The sequence below is a fragment of the Microcaecilia unicolor genome, chromosome 2 (assembly GCF_901765095.1).
Source record: "Microcaecilia unicolor chromosome 2, aMicUni1.1, whole genome shotgun sequence".
NCBI classification, from domain to species: domain Eukaryota; kingdom Metazoa; phylum Chordata; class Amphibia; order Gymnophiona; family Siphonopidae; genus Microcaecilia; species Microcaecilia unicolor.
Window position 1 is genome coordinate 247068921 of NC_044032.1, and position 19059 is coordinate 247087979.

Below are 19059 nucleotides of genomic sequence, written 5' to 3' on the forward strand. Positions count from 1 at the left end.
ACTATATTTTTAGCTCCAAAAAGGTTTATTAAGTCACAATATTATGAATGCAATCATATGAATAAGGTTACAAATGAGAGATAGTTCTTTTAAGAGATCTTTACAGATAATCTGTACTTAAGTAAAGTAGCCAGTTTAAAAGTTAAGGTTACAGTTTAACTTACAGGAGAGTCTTTGTCACAAGCATGCTGTGATGAGCATGTGGTCAGGAGCAGGGAGCAGGGCTTCTGCAGTGAATGGATCTGAGTTGCAGCTGAAGAGAGAATCTGATTGTCTGGAACAGCTTCTATCTTTTATACTCTTGCAAGCTGGAGGAAGACATGCCATGTGAATCTCTGTCTTGGTTTCCTGGTTTGCACACGACCCTTGGGCATTTGCAAAGCATTGTGGTATCTTGGTCTCATGTCTTATGACACCACAAGGCTTGCTGTCTAGATTTTGCTGACAAATGGTTTATTGTAGTGCATGGTTTCCTGCTTGAATCTCTGTGATAGATACTCTGATAAGATTTGTCTGGGGCGGCCAGCAGGTGTCCTTTGTCTTTGGTAGCTGGATTTCACGCCTTTCTCACCTGCCTGTCTCCTTGCCTGGTTACCTTTGATATTTGTTGTGTTGATCAGCCAGGCTTTTTGATCAGAGGAAGAGAGTCAATTTAACCTTGAGGCAGTCTCTTACTTGACAAGTCTTTTGTTAAAGAGGGAGAAAAAGGGGGGGGGGGTGAGGTCAGCAGTACCTTTTGTCTTTTAAATGTTCCCCAAAGGGAGGGGGAAGAGGGCTTTTGGAATGAAAGCCAGTTTCTACTGCATCTTCAAATATATTTTTAAAGCTGTATTTTTGTGTTGCTATATATATATATATATATATATATATATATATCTGTATCTGATTCAGCACAATATCATGCTACACATTTAATTCTGATGATTAAACTCATATCACACTACAAGTGGAGTGGAACAGGTGGATGTGAAGCGTCTGTTCACGCTTTCCAAAAATACTAGGACTAGGGGCCATGCGATGAAACTACAGTGTAGTAAATTTAAAACAAACCAGAGAAAGTTTTTCTTCACCCAACGCATAATTAAACTTTGGAATTCGTTGCCGGAGAACGTGGTGAAGGCAGTTATCTTGGCAGAGTTTAAAAAGGGGTTAGACGGTTTCCTAAAGGACAAGTCCATAAACCACTACTAAATAGACTTGGGAAAACTCCACAATTCCAGGAATAACATGTATAGAATGTTTGTACGTTTGGGAAGCTTGCCAGGTGCCCTTGGCCTGGATTGGCCTCTGTCGTGGACAGGATGCTGGGCTCGATATACCCTTGGTCTTTTTCCAGTGTGGCATTACTTATGTTCTTATGCAGTAAAAGTCCTGTGCTATTTCCTTAACTTGGGTAGGGGTGGAGAGTGGGCATCACTTGGGCAGAGCAGAGGCATGGTCGTTCCTGTCAGCTAGTGTGAGGACATGTACCATGTGCTAGCTGTCTTAACTGCCAATAACATGGCTGCACTTAGTATAATCTCAAGAGAAGGTTCTAAATGCATATGCTCTACCAGCAGTCCAGTAGTGTGCGGAAAATTACGTGTCCACATTTGTCTTCAATCCAACCCTCTTTTCTGCTGACTGATTCCCCCCTCCTGATGCAATCCAATGATAGATTCCCCCCACACACATCCCCTTAGAGCCAATTCCCCCTCCCTAATACCCACTTATATCCATTCTACCCCTCCAGTGGGTAACCTACTCAGATAACCCTTTTGTGGATACTGGCCAATATTCAGCCAGGACCTGCTAAATTTATTATGTGTGCACCCAGATGAAGATCATTCAAGAGCTGCATAAATCTTGGTGGCTTCCTCCTATCCAGTCAGCCCTGAATACACAATGCCGATGGCCGGACATGGCCAGCACTGAAAAGTGTGGCCTAATTTTGTCCACAGCGGTCAGCATTTAAAAATATGCTCACCACCACTGTCTAAATATTGATGGATGCCTCGTCACTCCCACCTCACTATCCACAGCCCCTATCTCCAACCTACTCTTCACTGAAGTATCCCATTCACACACACACACACTCTCAAGATAGAGCAGGTTATACATTTTAAAATAAGGAAAGGCAGAGAAGGTTATGACTCTTCAGCTTGGAGAAAAGGCGGCTGAGGGGTGATATGATAGAAGTCTACAAGATAATGAGCGGATTAGAGCATTTACACTTTCAAACAACAACAACAAAACCAGGGGACACAAGATGAAGCTAGCATATGGTAGATTTAAAACAAAGCGTAGAAAGGTTTTCTTTACTCAGCGTGTACTTAGACTCTGGAACTCATTGCCGGAGAATGTAGTGACAGCAGCTGACCTTACAGAATTTAAAAGGGATTTGGACAGATTCCTGAGGGAAAAGTCCATTGAACATTATTAATTTTTTTTTTTTTTTTTTTTTGGGGGGGGGGGGGAGGTTGCCGGATTTTTGAAGCCTGGATTGGCCACTGTCAGAGACAGGATGCTGGGCTTGATGGACCCTTGGTGTTTCCCAGTATGGCGGTGTTTATGTACTTATGTACTAAATGTCTAATTTGTGTCCTCAATTTTTTAAATCTTGTTTTTGTTGCAATGAACAGCCTTATGTGAAATATAATAATGCCTCTTTGTTCTCTGATATGGGTCATTGATTGAATCTGCTGACAGAGGAGGGGCAGCCAATCACTGACAGGGGAAATAATCTTTCATTGCTAGGTGTGGCTCTGCTGCGACTTTTTAAAAATTGTCAGCCCTAAAGCTTGTTTTGCTAGTTTGCAGCTTCCAGTGAAGGCACATTCTAAGTTGTCTAAGGGAAGAGGTAAGTTATTTTCTGTTTATTTTAATTCTTTATAGCTGACATACTTTCTTTCTGTGCCGACTATTTATAGTCCTTTACGGGTTATTTGTGGGTTGGGAAAGACACAGGTTTGTGTGTCTGGAACAATGTAGGTGTGACTTCTTCATGAAAGCTGTGCAGACCATCCGAAAGCAGCAAGACCATGGACAGCTTGCACATAGAGACTGCATCTGGTTACCTGGGAGTGCTTGAGGTTTGTCCAGAGGTCACGCTTAGGGATTAGTAGCCTCATAAATGCATTTTCTGTATTGCACTACAGTGCTAATCAAAGAGTTTACTTTCTGATAATGAGAGTCTAATACTGTTCAAGCTGATACAAAAGTTGAGTATCTCTCCCAGCCTTCTTTCGAACAAGATTAGTGTCTGAACCGTGAGCTACAAATGGACCCTACTTGACCTTTTTGACTGAAATAGAGAGAATCTATATAATATGGTGGATTAAAACCTTGCCACCCAACACCCCTCCCCCTCTCCCCGGGGCACTATATGACAACCATTATCAAAGCAGGAGGACTAACCCCCCCCCCCCCCCACAACAACAACAATGGAATGGACTCCCACAGCCTAGTAATAGAAAAGAAATGCTACACATGGTTTCTTGCAAAGTAACATTTTACAAGATCTTAGACTAAAATATATTTGTTTTTCTTGGCTTGGAGTCTCAGGGATGACGAGTATTTTTTTTAATATATAAATATAGGATTATATTTGTAAATGCAACAGATGTGTTTCCCTTCCCTTTTATTATAACCTATATTATTGCATATAGCAGGACTAGAACCTGGTCACGTTTGTAATCTTTAATCTGCATAGGGAAATTACAAATACTCTTTCGTTGTTGTTGAAATTCTCCTTCCTGCTCTTACATGGAGATGTCAATCAACTCACTGATTAAGAACTTTGCATCCAAAGCTTCATAGATGATATGTTCAAATTTCACATGAGATGATTACCTAATTAATTGATCTGCATGGACAATAAAAGAGATTGTAGTACTTGTGAATGCTTTCAGGAATGCATATGCACATATCCATTCAGGTTTTCCATTCTAGTACAGTGTTATAATGGCTGTGGTAGTCAACTTTGGATATGTAGAAAAAGTACCCTCAGATCTGAAGACCACTCCTTTAATGACTTCACAATTAGGATACTTAAAATGGATTTTAGGAGCTGGCAAGAAACCAAAACATTTGAAATGGAGACAATCACATACTTTGAAACAAACATAAAATAACTTAATAAGGATACTGACCATCTTACGTATTGTAAAATTCCACTGTCTCCATCCCCTCTATCAGCCCCCTCCCCTCTTTACTGTGCTGTAATGGTATATTCATATGATCAAAGATCCCCCCGCTCCTGGAGTTCGTACTATTTAAATGCTGTGCGGATTGTACCTGCACTGTTTCCTATTGACCCAATGAAACAAGGATACCTCTGGTAGCTGGCCACAGCTGTATTAAGTTAGTCTAATAAAAAGTACCACCTAAAACCTCTTTGTTGACCCTTATTTCAACAGTTCTAGTATCTACGTTGTTTAAAGAATCATGGTGAACATTTACATGTGATAACGTGAAAAGGATAAACTAAAAAGAAATAGCAGTAAGGGAAAAAGCCTCCTCACCCTGAACCGTAGAAACCTAAAAAGTGAGAAGTAATTGTGTTGTGTTTGTTCAAGCAGTTTATCCAGTGACCACCGTGGCTTGTAGACATTTGCTGCACCCTAGGAAAATATGTATGTGAGTTGTTAAGACCTGAAAAGACTCAAATGTTAGGACTGGATTTGTGCCCATCTTTTAAGATGCGTCACTGGAAATGCTTTTTATCTGGAGCCTGCTTTTTCAATCCCTAGTATTTGATTTGCCTTGTCTAAAAATAGCTGACTAAAGTAAAATTACAGTTGCTTTTGAAAAAAATGTGGGTTGTGTACATTTTAGAGGTAATTGAGCTATATGAATGAGATTAGTGTATCTTTGAAATATTCATGCAGCTCTTGCTTGTAAGAAAAAAAAAACAAACTTACTCCCTGACATTTAAACACAGTGGTCAGTGTTGGACTCAAACACTGACTGTGGCCTTTAAATCTATACCCCTCATTACCTCTCTACCCTTATCTCCCCTTACACTCCTACCCATAACCTCCACTCACAGGACAGGACAAATCCCTCCTCTCTGTACCCTTCTCCACTACCGCCAATTCCAGGCTCCGCCCTTTCTGCCCCACCTCTCCCTATGTTTGGAATAAACTTCCTGAGCCCATACGCCAAGCACCCTCCCTGTTCGTCTTCAAATCCTTGCTCAAAGCCCACCTCTTCAATGTCGCCTTCGGCACCTAACCATTCTACCTCTATTCAGGAAATCTAGACTGCCCCAATTTGATTGTATGCACATTTTGTCCATTAGATTGTAAGCTCCTATGAGCAGGGACTGTCCTTCTTTGTTAAACTGTACAGCTCTGCGTAACCCTAGTAGCGCTTTAGAAGTGTTAAGTAGTAGTAGTAGTATATTCAGTGCAGGACAATACCTGGATATTGGTGCTGAAAGTCCAGAGGTAGAGAGGCTGCTGAAAATTATTCAGGGTCAACTGATATTCAATGCAGCTGCCTTGATAACTAGCTGGGCAGTTAGGACAGCTGAATGTCATCCATACCTGGATAACCTCTGCCTCCATCTTGACTCTAGATGATTACACTGAAAATTTGTCTACGCACCTGGTGAGAGGCACTTCTCTGGATAGAGGATGATCCAAACCTGATAAGTGACACTGAATATCAGGGACATGGTACTCAGGATTAAGAGACAACTTTTAATATTGCTTGTGCACCATGATTTTTTAAAAGAATAATTTAATTTGTAGTAAAACTGTGATTATCTTGGGGGTTAGGGAATTTAGTATAGCGGCGTTAGATATTCCTTCTGGTGGCCAAATTCTTTGCTTGTAATTTGGAAAATATGGTTTGATAATAGTTTTCAAATAATATTGGTATGTCTGTCTTTTAGAAATTTGAAGTAACAAAGAACAATGTCGATTGTTCAAGAAATTCTCAGGAGCCTGTACCCTGAAAAGCAACACAGCTCTGTAGTAAGTGCTATACCACATCCAATTGCATGAAACAGCAAAATTAAGATGGATTTTGTGTTTCTTTTTTTTTTTTTTTTATCATTAGAAGCATTTCTATTTTTATACAAGACATTGCATTACTTGTACAGAAAAGATTGGTTATCTTAGAAAATTAAACTGGGAAAAAAAGGGGAAAGAAAAGAATAAACTCTATTATCTCTAACCAATCTCAAGTCCACAATAAGAGAGTCCAAGATTCCTAAACAGTGGAGATTTAGGAAATTTTTAAACACATTTGTAATCAGACGTGAACCAATTCCTCATTACATTAACTAAAGCTTTTGATGTTATGAAAGCAGCAAGCTGAGAGGGTTCGTAATAAACATATTTAAAAGACTGGTATTTAACCACGCATTTGAAGGGGTATCTTAGGAAAAAAGTAGCTCCCATCTGAAGCACTTCAGTTTTCATCTGGAGGAATTGTTGCCGTCTTTTCTGGGTATCTCTTGATATGTCCGGGAATATTTGAATTTTTAGACCTTTAAAGGTCTTCATTATCCAGTTTTTATTAGGAGCCAACGTCACTGTAGCCAACAAAGTTGCTGCTGTGACTTGTTCTGTATCTGAAGATTCTAGAAGTACAGATACATCTAATGACTGATTTGCTTGAGTTTGTTGGTTACTATCTTTTTTAACAGGAAAGTAATACACTTGTGTGAAGGGAGGGATACTCTCTTCCGGAACCTCTAGTATTTCTTTAATATAATTCTTTAACATTTCACGAGGGGAAACAGCAAATTGTTGAGGGAAATTCAAAAATCGCAAGTTATTACTTCTTGAGTAATTTTCAAGAAATTCTGTTTTCCTCCTCAGGTTAGTTAAATCTTTCAGCATACTACTTTGAAGCAATTGCATATGCTTGAGGTTTTTCTCTTGTGATTGAACATTTAAGGTCAAAGATTTTAAACCTTCTTCTGTTTCTTTAGTTTTTACTTCCAAAACAGTCATATCTTGGCTTATTTTCTGTACCTGAGGACATAATGTTTTGCCCAGGTCAGCTATCAAGCACCATAAATTATCTAAAGTGATTTCTGAGGCAGGGGCATAGCCAGACACCCAATTTTTGGTAGGCCTGGGCCCAAGATGGGTGGGCAGAAGAATCCCGCCCCATTCCACAAGTGATTTGGTCTCTCCTTCTCTCACCTGCATGCCATATGGTCTCTCAAACATCCCCCCTCTCTTGCATATCTTTTACATAGCAGATTTTCACTGGCAGCGAGCAGCAACTAATACACACTGTGCATGTTGGCCCCACAGCCTTCCCACTGATGCAACTTCCTATTTCCACATAGGCAGGAATACGTCAGAGGGAAGGCTGTGGGGCCGGTGCAAGCAGTATGTATCAGTCGCTGCTTGCTACAGGCGAAGATCTGCTATTTACAAGGTATGCAGCAGGAACAATTGTTGGGAGTTTTCAGCTGGTGGGGCATCATAGGTGTGCTGCTACTGGGTGGGCCTGAACCCAAAGTCGGGCTCACCCTTGGCTACGCCACTGTTCTAACAAAAGAAACCGAAAATTGGGTGTCCGTTACCTCCGAACCCTGTGTAGGAAATTCTCCCAAAGTAGTTATACTTGTACTTGCAGTTCTATGTCCCCCGGTGCTGTAATCGTCGTTTCAGATCTTATTTGAGGAGTTTGAAATCCTAAACTCCCCTCTGCTCCACGCAGATCACATTCTGCCTCTTGTCGCACTAGCCTTGACTTTCCTTCCATATGCAGGGCTAGGGACACCGCCATTGGGGAGCTGCTTCGGCTCGGCTGTGGGGGAGGAGCTCTAACGTCAGGGCTGAGGGTAACCTCTAGCCCAGAGTTCTGCCAGGGGCCTCCATCAGCTCCTGGCTGAGCTAGTGGACTGCTCACTGACGCCACTGGAATTGGGGCTCGCTGGATAAAAGGTTCAATGCAGCCGGATTGAGCCACAGGGCTCCGCCGCTGAGAGGACATGGCAGCGGGTCAACCTTGCCTCTTAGGCATAGTCAAGGTCAAAGATCACAGGAGCTCACACTCGCGTCTGATTCAATCAGCAGCCATCTTGGCATCTTTTTTTGGATGGATTTTGTGTTTCTAAAAGACACAGCTCTTCTTTAAAAAGCTCTTTGAAAAGAAGAAACTGTCTTTTGCTTTATAGGCACATGCTGGATCTATTAAAGCATTCCCAGGCTTCAATGCTTCTGCCGATGCTGCCGCTCTGGACAAGGCCATCAAAGCTAAAGGTATTGCAGTAAGACTAAAAGCAAGTAGTGCTACAATAGATGAGCAAATACATGCAATAGCTAGACAACTGATTATTAAAATAATTTGATTATGATAGCCTGAAATATTGTATCATACTACATTAATTGCACTAAGGGTTACTGTACTGGTAGTACCTGAGTGAGGGCTTCAACAGCACCACAAGGGGGGGGGGGGAGATAATGAGTCAACATTCATGGTTGAACATGGGAGCCGCTAAAGTGTGTGTGGGGGGGGGGGGTAGGGGGGGAGACGGGCACAACAGCCAAGATCAGGAGAAAGAACAGTGTGTTGATCACCTGTGTGTATGTGGAACACAGCAAAGAGTTAACCAGTTAGTCTCTGGTGACCAGACAACACGGTTGGGTCTTGTGTAATCAAAATGATTCCCTTTAAGCTGCATCTTTGTGGAGGGTCACTAGAGACAGCCAGAAAATGTCCCTAGGAACAGGGAAATACCTACTGTACACCACCTCAATAGTCTTCAGGTTTGCAATTGTCATAAATATTTAGGTATAGTAGGTATATGTCTGTTTCTGGAGGGATCACAAGTTAAGGGGGGGGGGGGACTAGGCTACTCAGACTTGTGGCTTGCTTCCTTCAGAATGCCTATAGCACCTGATGTTATCATAGAGCCTGGTATTCCTTGTGGTTTCACTTTCAAGGAAGAGGGAGGGGGTCAGCAACTACTGGAGGATTAATGAGGAGTCATGCCTTAATCCCTCCAGTGGTCAGCTGCTCAATCAGAGCATCTTTTTGCACACTGGATGCGACTGAAATAGGTCTAAATGAAAACTTCCTTCTTTTTAGACCAGCATTTCTTCCCATTCAGTTATCGCTGTTGGTCACCCTAATTTTGTGCCCTCCCTGGTCCCGCCCAAAACACACCCACAACACACCTCCTTGCTATTTGGATGAACTGCAGTGTAGGACATCCAAATGCTGCCATTGTAAAATTGCAATTTGGATATTTTTGGCAAATGGACGTTTTTGCGACCATTTTGAGGCATTTATGTACGTTGAAAATGAGTCCTATAGGTACCTATGAATCCATAATATAGGCCACAAATTGGCACCATTTGTCCTTCATACGTGGAGGGGCATAATCGAATGGGGTGCCCAAGTTTTGCTGAGGTGTCATCGCGAAGGGGCGGGGAAACCCGTATTAATGGGTGTCCATCTTTCGTTTCAATAATACGGTCGAGGACACCCAAATCTCAACATTTAGGTCGACCTTAGAGATGGTTGTCCCTGGTTTTCAGAATGCTATAAGTTATGCCAATAATTGTCACATTTAGGTGCTAACATTTACACAAGCCACAGACATGTCTTATAGAATAGGCTCACTACTCACATTATTAGGGTACTTGAGAGGTGCCCTGTTTTAGAACTGCATCCCATTTGTCTATGCATAATAATACAGCAGTGGCCTTCTGATCTTAAATGCTGAGAAGGCCTTTGATAGAGCGACCCTTCTTGTTCTACTTGCTCCATCACTTACAGTTTGGTGACTGCTTTACAGGAGCAATTACTGCACTGAATTAAGAGTCACTGCAAGACTGTGAATAAATGAGTTCTCTCAGAAGTATTCCAGCTCTGAACTAGAACCCACCAAGGGTGTCCCATCTCCCTGTTATTCTGTGTTTGCCCTAGAGCCATTTGCTCAGGTGATGTGGTTGGCCCCTGATATCTCAGGGGTAACAGTTGTGGGAGGGGACTCACAAAATTGCCCTTTATGCAGTTGATACTTTAAATTTTTCTCGGCCGATATTCAGCGCTATTGAACCAGTAAGGCACTTTTAAATGGCCAGGAACCGTTCCTGGCCACTTAAAAGTGCTATGCTGGTTAGGCACTAATATTCAGTTAGAGATAGCCAGTTATCTCTGCTAAATATTAGTGCTTAGCACATAGCTGCTAATCATCTATATCGCGCGATATAACCAGCTAGCCGTGAATATTCAGCGCTTGGCTGGCTAAGTTTAATAGCCAAATAGGACTGCCTAAACAGCAGTCTTATCTCTGGCTGCTATAAACTTAACCAGCCAGTCCTGAATATTGACTTGGCTGGTTAGGTTTAAGCCGGCAAAAAAAAATCAAACAAACGGATATTCAATGCCAGTCACTGGAAACAGTCCGGCATTGAATCAGAGGCATATCTGAACTGCGGTGGTAGGGGGGGGGCCAGGGCCAGAGTGAGGGGGCATATTATAGCCCCCCCCCCGCCGCCACCGCTGCCGACCCCCCCTGCCGCCGTCACCTACCTTTGGTGGCGGGGGACCCCAACCCCCGCCAGCCGAGGTCCGCTTCCTCCTGCCGCTGCCTTTAAAAATATTCCTTCAGCTGACGGGGGACCCCAACCCCCGCCAGCCGAGCTGAGGTCTTTTAAGTTCTTCTTTGTCCTCGTGGTGTTCAACTGCTGAATCCAGTTTCGGAGTCTGACGTCGCAGCACGTTGTATGTGCAGGACGTCAGACTCACAGACTCTGGTTCTGTGAGTATGACGTCCTGCACGTACAACGTACAGGAGTATTTTTAAAGGCAGTGGCAGGAGGAAGCGGACCTCGTCTGGCGGGGGTTGGGGTCCCCCGCCAGCAAAAGTAGGTGACGACAACGGCGGGTTGACGGCAGTAGCGGGTCCAGGGCGAAATCTGCGGGGGCCCAGGCCCCCGTGGCCCCACGCAGATACGCTCCTGCATTGAATATCTGGGCTCAGCGCTGATTGCAGGACTTAGCCAGCCTGCCTCCTGTGGGCTGAATATCGGCCGGTTAGAAAATCCCTTTACAGCCCTTCATGTATTTATGATAGAATGCAAAAATATAGAGGTCCTTTTACTAAGATGCGCTGAAAAATGGCCTGCGCTGGTGTAGACACATGTGTTGGACGCAGACATAATCCATTTTTCAGCGTGTTTGCAAAAAAGGCCTCTTTTGTGGCCAAAAATGGACATGCAGCTAAATAAAAATTGGCGCGCATCCATTTTGGCCCTGAAATCTTACTGACACCCATTGACTTAGTAGTAAGGTCTCATACATTAACCGGGCGGTAATCATCAGCGTGCGTACACTGCCGATTACCGCCCGGTTAGCGCCGCATGGTAGACAATAAAAAATATATTTGGACGCATGTAAAAAATGGAAATACCGCTCGAGGCTTGCAGTAGCCAGGCGGTAGTTTCAAATTGCCACACATTGGACGTGCATAGGCATCTATGCACCTTAGTAAAAGGGCCCCTTAGTTTACATATCTCTATATAAATTAAATGACTAAAACTCTCTACTTACAGTACATCAATAAATTTTAGCATAGCCTTAGGAGAGAGTATTGAGCTCTATTATCCTTTTCAGTGGGCATCTCAGGGGCATTTCTATAAACATTGTCTAAATTTGGGCATTCTAATACTGAGAGCAGATTGTGAATTCTATAATAGCATCTGAGTGCTTAGGTTTTGTTATAAAATAGATCACGGTTCGGCATTTGCATGCCAACATTAAACCACTATCAATTACTCCATGAAAAAAGAGGAGTAAACATTAGCGTGTAAATGTATGATTCTGCAATGTTAGAGTATGATTGTAATCAGGGAACGGTCCCAGTGAGGGAAGAGAGGATGATAAATCTACTCTCGTTGGTGGCTCGCTTAACAATTGCAGCTAACGGGAAACATTTGCTCATTGCAAACACAGCAGTTCAATATCCTGTATGGCCTGTACAATGAGTGTGTAAGTGGTCATATAACAATGTCTACCTATGAATATTAAATAGAAAGTGAAGCTTAGTAAAACATTGTATTTGTATTTTTCTTGTGTTGCACAAATACACTGGTATATTCAACTGTATAACACTTATACACTATAAAAATAATGTTTGTGACATCATTAGTGATGTCATTTATGATGTAAGGAAGATAAAAAATTATACCCACCATTTATCTTCAGCCTCCAATGTAATACAATTCAACCACGGACCTCAGCAGTGCACCTCACTGGATCATTACTTAACACCAGCAAGACTTACTCCCTCCTCATCATAGTATGAATTTCTTTTAATATACTTCTTAACCAATTGTTTAGCAAACATTTTAGTTAATATTCATACTGATATTCAGCCAATGGCAGTCAGCATTTTTAAGCTTAGAGGGAACTGTGATGGTGGCTGTAAATTTTGAGTGTCATGATTTTATTTATTTTAAAACTGCATATTGAAATGTAGTTTTTTTTTTTATTGAAATGTAGTTTTTATATCAGAATTTTATAATTGTGTTTCATACCTTTGTCTAATATAAAACTATAATTCTTTTCACTTGCATTGACTTGAATTATTAAAATTAAAGGGTTTGTTTAAACACATGTAAAATTTGAATTAAATTTGCAAAACAATCTATTTTATAGTAAAAAGGAGACTTTCTAAAATGGCTTCCTTCCATTCTTCCCAGGTCTCAGTGCCATAAACACACTTCCTTAGCTTGCCAAACTCTTTTTACTTTTTGGCACCTTTTACTGCTATTTTTTAATACAAAGTAATCACTTTTCAGAAGACTGCTATCAATATTTCTACAAAATAGAGCTCAATCTGTTCTCTTCTCCTTCCCCTTCTTGGGTTATAGTGACAGGAGGAAGCAAGGGGAAGACCACAGATCAATAACAAGGGCAGACTGAGTAAATCCGGAAGTCTTCATTTCCTGTCATCTTCTATGCTTGTTTTTTTACTAATACCAGTTCTACCTTAATGCATTTGCAATAAATTTTGCAGTCAGTTTAGAGTGTTTATTGACTTTTATTTCCAGGTGTTGATGAAGGCACCATCATAGACATCTTAACAAAAAGAAACAATGCACAGCGTCAGCAGATCAAAGCAGCATACCAGCAGGCCACTGGAAAGGTAACTGCCAGCCTTATTCCATTTAATGAATGGAAGCATTATGCCTACAAGAGTAGCATTGGTTTCTTACAAGGGGTGATCAGAAGCAAACGCCAGCGCTAGAGGCTGTTAGCGCCATACTAGCACCGGCATTTGCTACCGCCCATGATCAGAGCCCTCGAGTGCGTGAAACAATGCGCTCGAGGGCTCTGAATGCAACTAGCATGCAAATGCATGCTAAACAGGGCTAAACATATTCATCCTCAAAGATTGGGTCGCTGGCCACGGCAAACCCTACACCAGCTCCAAGCTGGTATTAGGGTTTGCAGATCATTGGGAAGGAATGGTGATCAGTGCTGGCGTCCAGAGAAGTCTAGCTAGCTGTAAATTTATACCCCTGTGATTATGTTAAACTGTGGTTCCTGATGAAGCCATGAAGCGGGTGAAACGATTTGGGCCCCGTTGAACAAATGAAAGTTAACAGTTTGAATGTGGGGTTACCAAGCCAATCTTGAGAAAGCTAAGTTTATTTATGTTATGCTTTGGCTTGGAAAGCTTTTATCTTTTTGATAATGCTTTTTTGAATTACTAGTTCTATTGTGAACAGTCTTGTTTGTAAACAGGTGGGATATTATACCCTATGAAAGAGACAACATCACAGGCACAATAAATCTCATGTAAATACCAGTGTCCTGGTGTTCAGACCTTGGTAGATACCTTGGTTTCTGAGGGTATTTCCCACTAGTTAGCCATTGCTGTGCATTCCTTTTTTACATGACCCTTTGAGTTTGTGTTTGGCTGTTTTTCATTTTTTGTTGTATTAGATTACCTTAGCAGGATTAACAGCCCATACTGTTTATTGTTTGATCTACCTGAAGGAATGGTGAGCCCTGTTCAGCATGCAGTTGCATGCTGGCAGGTGTCCATTTCCCCCCAACAAAGCAAACCTGCCAGCGACAGGGAGCTGGAGGTCTGGCAGACCTCCGGTCCCCCCGACGATCCCCCTGTAGGTTCAGGGAGGGCTGGAGATCTGGTGGGTCTTCAGACCCCCCTAACTCCCCTTAACATGTCCAAACAGTACCTGGTGGCCCAGTGGGTGACCAATACAACCCCCCCCCCCCCAAGGACAGGGGGGCTGGAGGTCCATTGGACTGCCGGTCCCCCCCGCCAATCCCCCCCTAGGTTCAGGGAGGGCTGGAAATCCAGTGGGTCTCCAGCCCCCCCCCCTAACTCCCGTCAACATATCCAAACAGTCTCTGGTGGCCCAGTTGGCGACCAATACAACTCCCCCAAGGACAGGGGGCTGGTCCCCCCCCCCCCGAAGATCTCCTCCCCTAGGTTCAGGGAGGGCTGGAGATCCAGTGGGTCTCCAGCCCCCCCCCCAATCCCCCAGCAAAGGGTCCCTGGTGGTCCAGTGATCAATCTGCACCCCTTCACTACCCCCTGCCCCCTACCTTGTGGGTTGGAGGAGGGAGGTAGCCTGCCTCCCTCCTCTTCCTTCGACGCCACAAAATGGCGGAGCCCAGCCCTGCCCAGTGTATCCTGGGATGCACTGGGTAGGGGCTACACACCATATATGTGCGCTGGGCGTCAAAGGAAGAGGAGGTAGACAGGCTACCTCCTTCCTCCAACCCACAAGGTAGGGGGGAAGGGGGTAGGGAGGGGGTGGATTGATCACTGGACCACCAGGGACCCTTTACTGGGGGATAGGGGGGGCTGGAGACCCACCGGATCTCCAGCCCTCCCTGAAATTATGCACTAAGGGGCCCTTTTATTAAACTGTGGTAAACAGCGGCCTTAGCCCATACTTACGTGTGTCACTCCCGTGCACTAAGGCCATTTTTATAAATTATAGACCAGTGAGCCTGACATCGATGCTGGGCAGAATGATAGAGACTATTATAAATAATAAAATTACAGAGCATCAGTGCGTTTTTTTCTAACGAAAAAGGTGCCGGTACTCAAAAGCCAGGCCACTCTTCGTGGGTGGGGTGATTACTGAGGAACTCACCCCACAATAGCCAGGCCCCCTGCAACCAGTCACAGAATCTATGGCAAGGCAGAATTGGTGTGTAGAGCCTGAGCTCTTTCATTAAAACTTAGGGACCATGGGTCAATTTTGGCAATCGAAAAAGGTGCCGGTACTCAGTACCCCCAAGTACCCCCTCAAAAAAGCCCTGTGGATAAAGGTGAGCTGGTTGATATTGTGTATTTAAATTTTCAAAAGGCATTTGACAAAGTACCTCATGAAAGACTCCAGCGGAAAGTGGAAAGTCATTGGGTAGGAGGTAGTGTCCTATTGTGGATTAAAAACTGGTTAAAAGATAGAAAACAGAGAGTAGGGTTAAATGTTCAGTATTCTCAATGGAGAAGGGTAGATAGTGGGGTTCCCCAGGGGTCTGCACTAGGACCGCTGCTTTTTAACATATTTATAAATGATCTAGAGATGGGAGTAACTAGTGAGGTAATTACATTTGCTGATGACACAAAGTTATTCAAAGTTGTTAAATCGCGAGAGGTTTGTGAAAAATTGGAAGAGGACCTTATGAGACTGGGAGACTGGGCGTCCAAATGGCAGATGGTGTTTAATATGAGCAAGTGCAAAGTGATGCATGTGGAAAAGAAGAACATGAACTATAGCTACATTAGGAGTCACCGACCAGGAAAGGGATCTAGGTGTCATCGTTGATCATACTACTCAGTGTGCAGCAGTGGTTAGGAAAGCAAAATAGAATGTTAGGTATTATTAGGAAAGGAATGAAAAACAAAAATGAGGACATTATAATTCAACTGCACCTGGAATACTGTTTGCAATTCTGGTCACCGTGTCTCAAAAAAAAGATATAGTGGAATTAGAAAAGGTACAGAGAAGGGCGACAAAAATGATAAAAGGGATGGGACGACTTCCCTATGAGGAAAGGCAAAAACAGTTAGGGCTCTTCTGCTTGGAGAAAAGATGACTGAGGGAAGATATGATAAAGGTCTATAAAATAATGAGTGGAGTAGAACGGGTAGACGTGAAACGCTTGTTTACTCTTTCCAAAAATACTAGGACTAGGGGGCACACAATGACGCTACAAACTAGTACATTTTTAACAAATTGAAGAAAATATTTCTTCACTCAATGTGTAATTAAACTCTGGAATTTGTTGCCAGAGAATGTAGTAAAAGCAGTTAGCATAGTGGGATTTAAAAAAGGTTTGAATAGCTTCCTAAAAAAGAAGTCCATAAATCATTATTAAAATGGACTTGGGGAAAATCCACTGCTTATTTCTAGGAAAATCAACATAAAATGTATTGTACTGTTTTGGGATCTTGCCAGGTACTTGTGACCTGGATTGGCCACCTTTGGAAACAGGATGCTGGGCTTAATGGACCTTCGGTCTGTCCCAGTATGGCAGCACTTATGTTCTTATTTTTACTGCGTGAGTAAAATGGCTGATTTTTCTAATTACAGCATTAATGGCCATGTGCTAATTTTCTTATTTGCATGTGAGCACTTAACTACACTTATTTTGTAAGTTATAAGGGTCCATGTGCTAACTATGTGGTAATTGGTTAGTATGTGGCAATGTAACCGTGATAATCAATTAGCGCAGAACAAGCCTACGCTCTTCAGTCCTGACCCACCTCTAACGCTAAAAAGTTTATTTTTTAGTGCCTGGGAAGCATGCTCACATGCAAAAATTACAGCAGAACACTTGAGCGCATTCCACAGTAAGCCCTTTTTTCCTGCCCTAAGCATAGCCCTAACCGTAGCATAGTAAAAGGTCCCCTAATAAGCGCATACATTGTAGAATAGAGCTCAGGGGCACTTTTACTAAGGCACACAGGTGCCTATGCACGTGCAATGTGCACCAAATTGGAACTACCGTCCAGCTAATGCATGCCCCGGGCGGTAATTCCATTTTTGATGCACGCCCAAAACACGCGGTAGAAAATATTTTCTATTTTCTACCACATGGCGCTTACCAGGCGGTAATCAGCAGTTTACATCCTGACCGCTTACTGCCCATTAGCGTGTGAGTTCTTACAACTAAGTCAATGGGTGGCGGTAAGATGGACGCGTGTTGGTTTTCATTCTGCCACTCATCCATTTTTGGCCACAAAAAAAGCACCTTTTATCCAGGCGCGCTGAAAAATTGACCTGCACACATCCAAAATATGCACCTACACTAGTACAGGCCACTTTTAGGCACACCTTAGTAAAAGCGCCCTTTAGTGTGCTGCTTCCATTTACGTGTGTAAGTATATACACTAACCCCGCCTTTTACAAAGCTGCGCTAGCGGCTGCTCCATAGCAATGCTGACAGAGCCTATTCAAAGTGAATGGGCTGTGTTGGCATTACTGCAGGGCAGCTACAGTTGTGGCTTTGTAAAAGGGGCGGGCTAAACAGATGAACAGCAGTATTCTATAAATGTAACCGCACAAATGCAGTTAAATTATGGAGACAGTGGAGGGAGGGGGATAACTTCCAAATTCATGCACAGAAATTTATCAGCATCAATCTAATTTTACATGCAATGATTTCCGAATGAACTGAAAAAGTCTGAAAATTGTCAAAGAATTCAAAATGGATCTGAAAACAAACTAAAACGTTCCCCCCCCCCCCACCCTTAGATTCTCTATCCACAGGTTGCTTTTAAGCTCTTTTTACATTTAAATATACATTTTTGTTTGCTTTCTTTGCAGTCCCTTGAAGAAGCTCTGATAAAAGCCCTTTCTGGTCGTCTTGAAGATGTTGTCGTGCCTTTGCTGAGAACTCCAGCTCAGTTTGATGCCCATGAGCTCAAATATGCTACAAAGGTATAAAACACATGTACATACATTGAAGCATACAGTAAGATAAGCTGATTTTAAAATCACTTTAAAATTATAGTGCTGTGTGCTGGTGCAAGGACTTCAATTCAATTCCCAGGCCAGGTTTTCTACAATATGGGCTAGGTGGTTCCAAGGATGCTACCGATGCTTGGTAGAGGGAGTGGCAGGAGAGAGAGGAAGTCTCAGTCTATGACAGAGTCCTTGCTAGCTAGTTCTTGTAGAAAGCTGCAGATTGTCTCACTTCCACAGCTGAGTTTGAAGAAGATATATGACCTGCTGAGCGAAAAGGTACCAAAAGCGGTGTATCCGACTTGGTAGCCGGTGAAAATAGCCCTGTCAAAATGGCTCCCGACAAAATAGCCCCGACAAAAAACTCCCAGCATAATAGCCCCTGACATAACAGCCACTATCAAAACGGCCTGCCCACAATATAGCCCTTGACAAATTAGCCCCCCCGACAAAAGGGCCCAATCAGGTTGCCCAGAATATTGCACTGCATTTTTTTTCCTAATAACCTTATCTTGACAAACAGGATAAGGTTGGTAAGACTATGAAAATGATGACAATATTGGTTTTTTTTAATTAGCATATTAATGTTGGAATAGTTTCCTTAAACAGCAAACTGATCATGAATACCAGTTGGTAGCTATAGAGTTTTGTTTATTTATGTATGCATTATACAATACAATGCTGGTAGGAGCCTTTATCATTGAAGATTTCACTTGTAGTTTATCGTCTTTTTTTGTGATGTGTTATTTTTTATTCTAGGGGGCTATTTTGTCAAGGGTTGTTTTGTGGGAGGGACCATTATGTCAAGGGCTATTTTATTACAAGGCTGTTTTGTCTGAGCTATTTTGTCAGGACTATTATGTCGGGTTGCCACCAGTGGCGTACCATGGGAGGGGCGGTGGGGGCGGTCCACCCCGGGTGCACACCGCTGGGGGGGTGCTGTGCGCCTGTGTGCTCCGCTCGTTCCGTGCTCCCTCTGCCCCGGAACAGGTTACTTCCTGTTCCAGGGTGGAGGGAGCATGGAACGAGTGAAGCCGACAGGCGCGCAGCACCCCCCCCCCCCCAGCAGGTGAAAATGCACCAGGGGGGGTGTCCTTTCGCCGGGGGGAGGTGGTCTTTCGCCGGGGGTGGGGGTGTC

General features: G+C 43.1%; 1 protein-coding gene across 1 annotated transcript in view; it reads left to right on the forward strand.

Annotated features, from left to right (window-relative positions):
- The first annotated feature begins 2734 nt into the window (after positions 1-2734).
- The window catches only part of LOC115463408 (annexin A1-like), a 54706-nt gene continuing 38381 nt past the window's right edge, over positions 2735-19059 (forward strand). Inside the window, exons 1-5 of the mRNA XM_030193873.1 lie at positions 2735-2839; positions 5879-5960; positions 8129-8213; positions 13017-13111; positions 17784-17897. Of these exons, the coding sequence (XP_030049733.1) occupies positions 5901-5960; positions 8129-8213; positions 13017-13111; positions 17784-17897 (354 nt within the window). The 5' untranslated portion in view covers positions 2735-2839; positions 5879-5900. The remainder of the gene's footprint in view (positions 2840-5878; positions 5961-8128; positions 8214-13016; positions 13112-17783; positions 17898-19059) is intronic.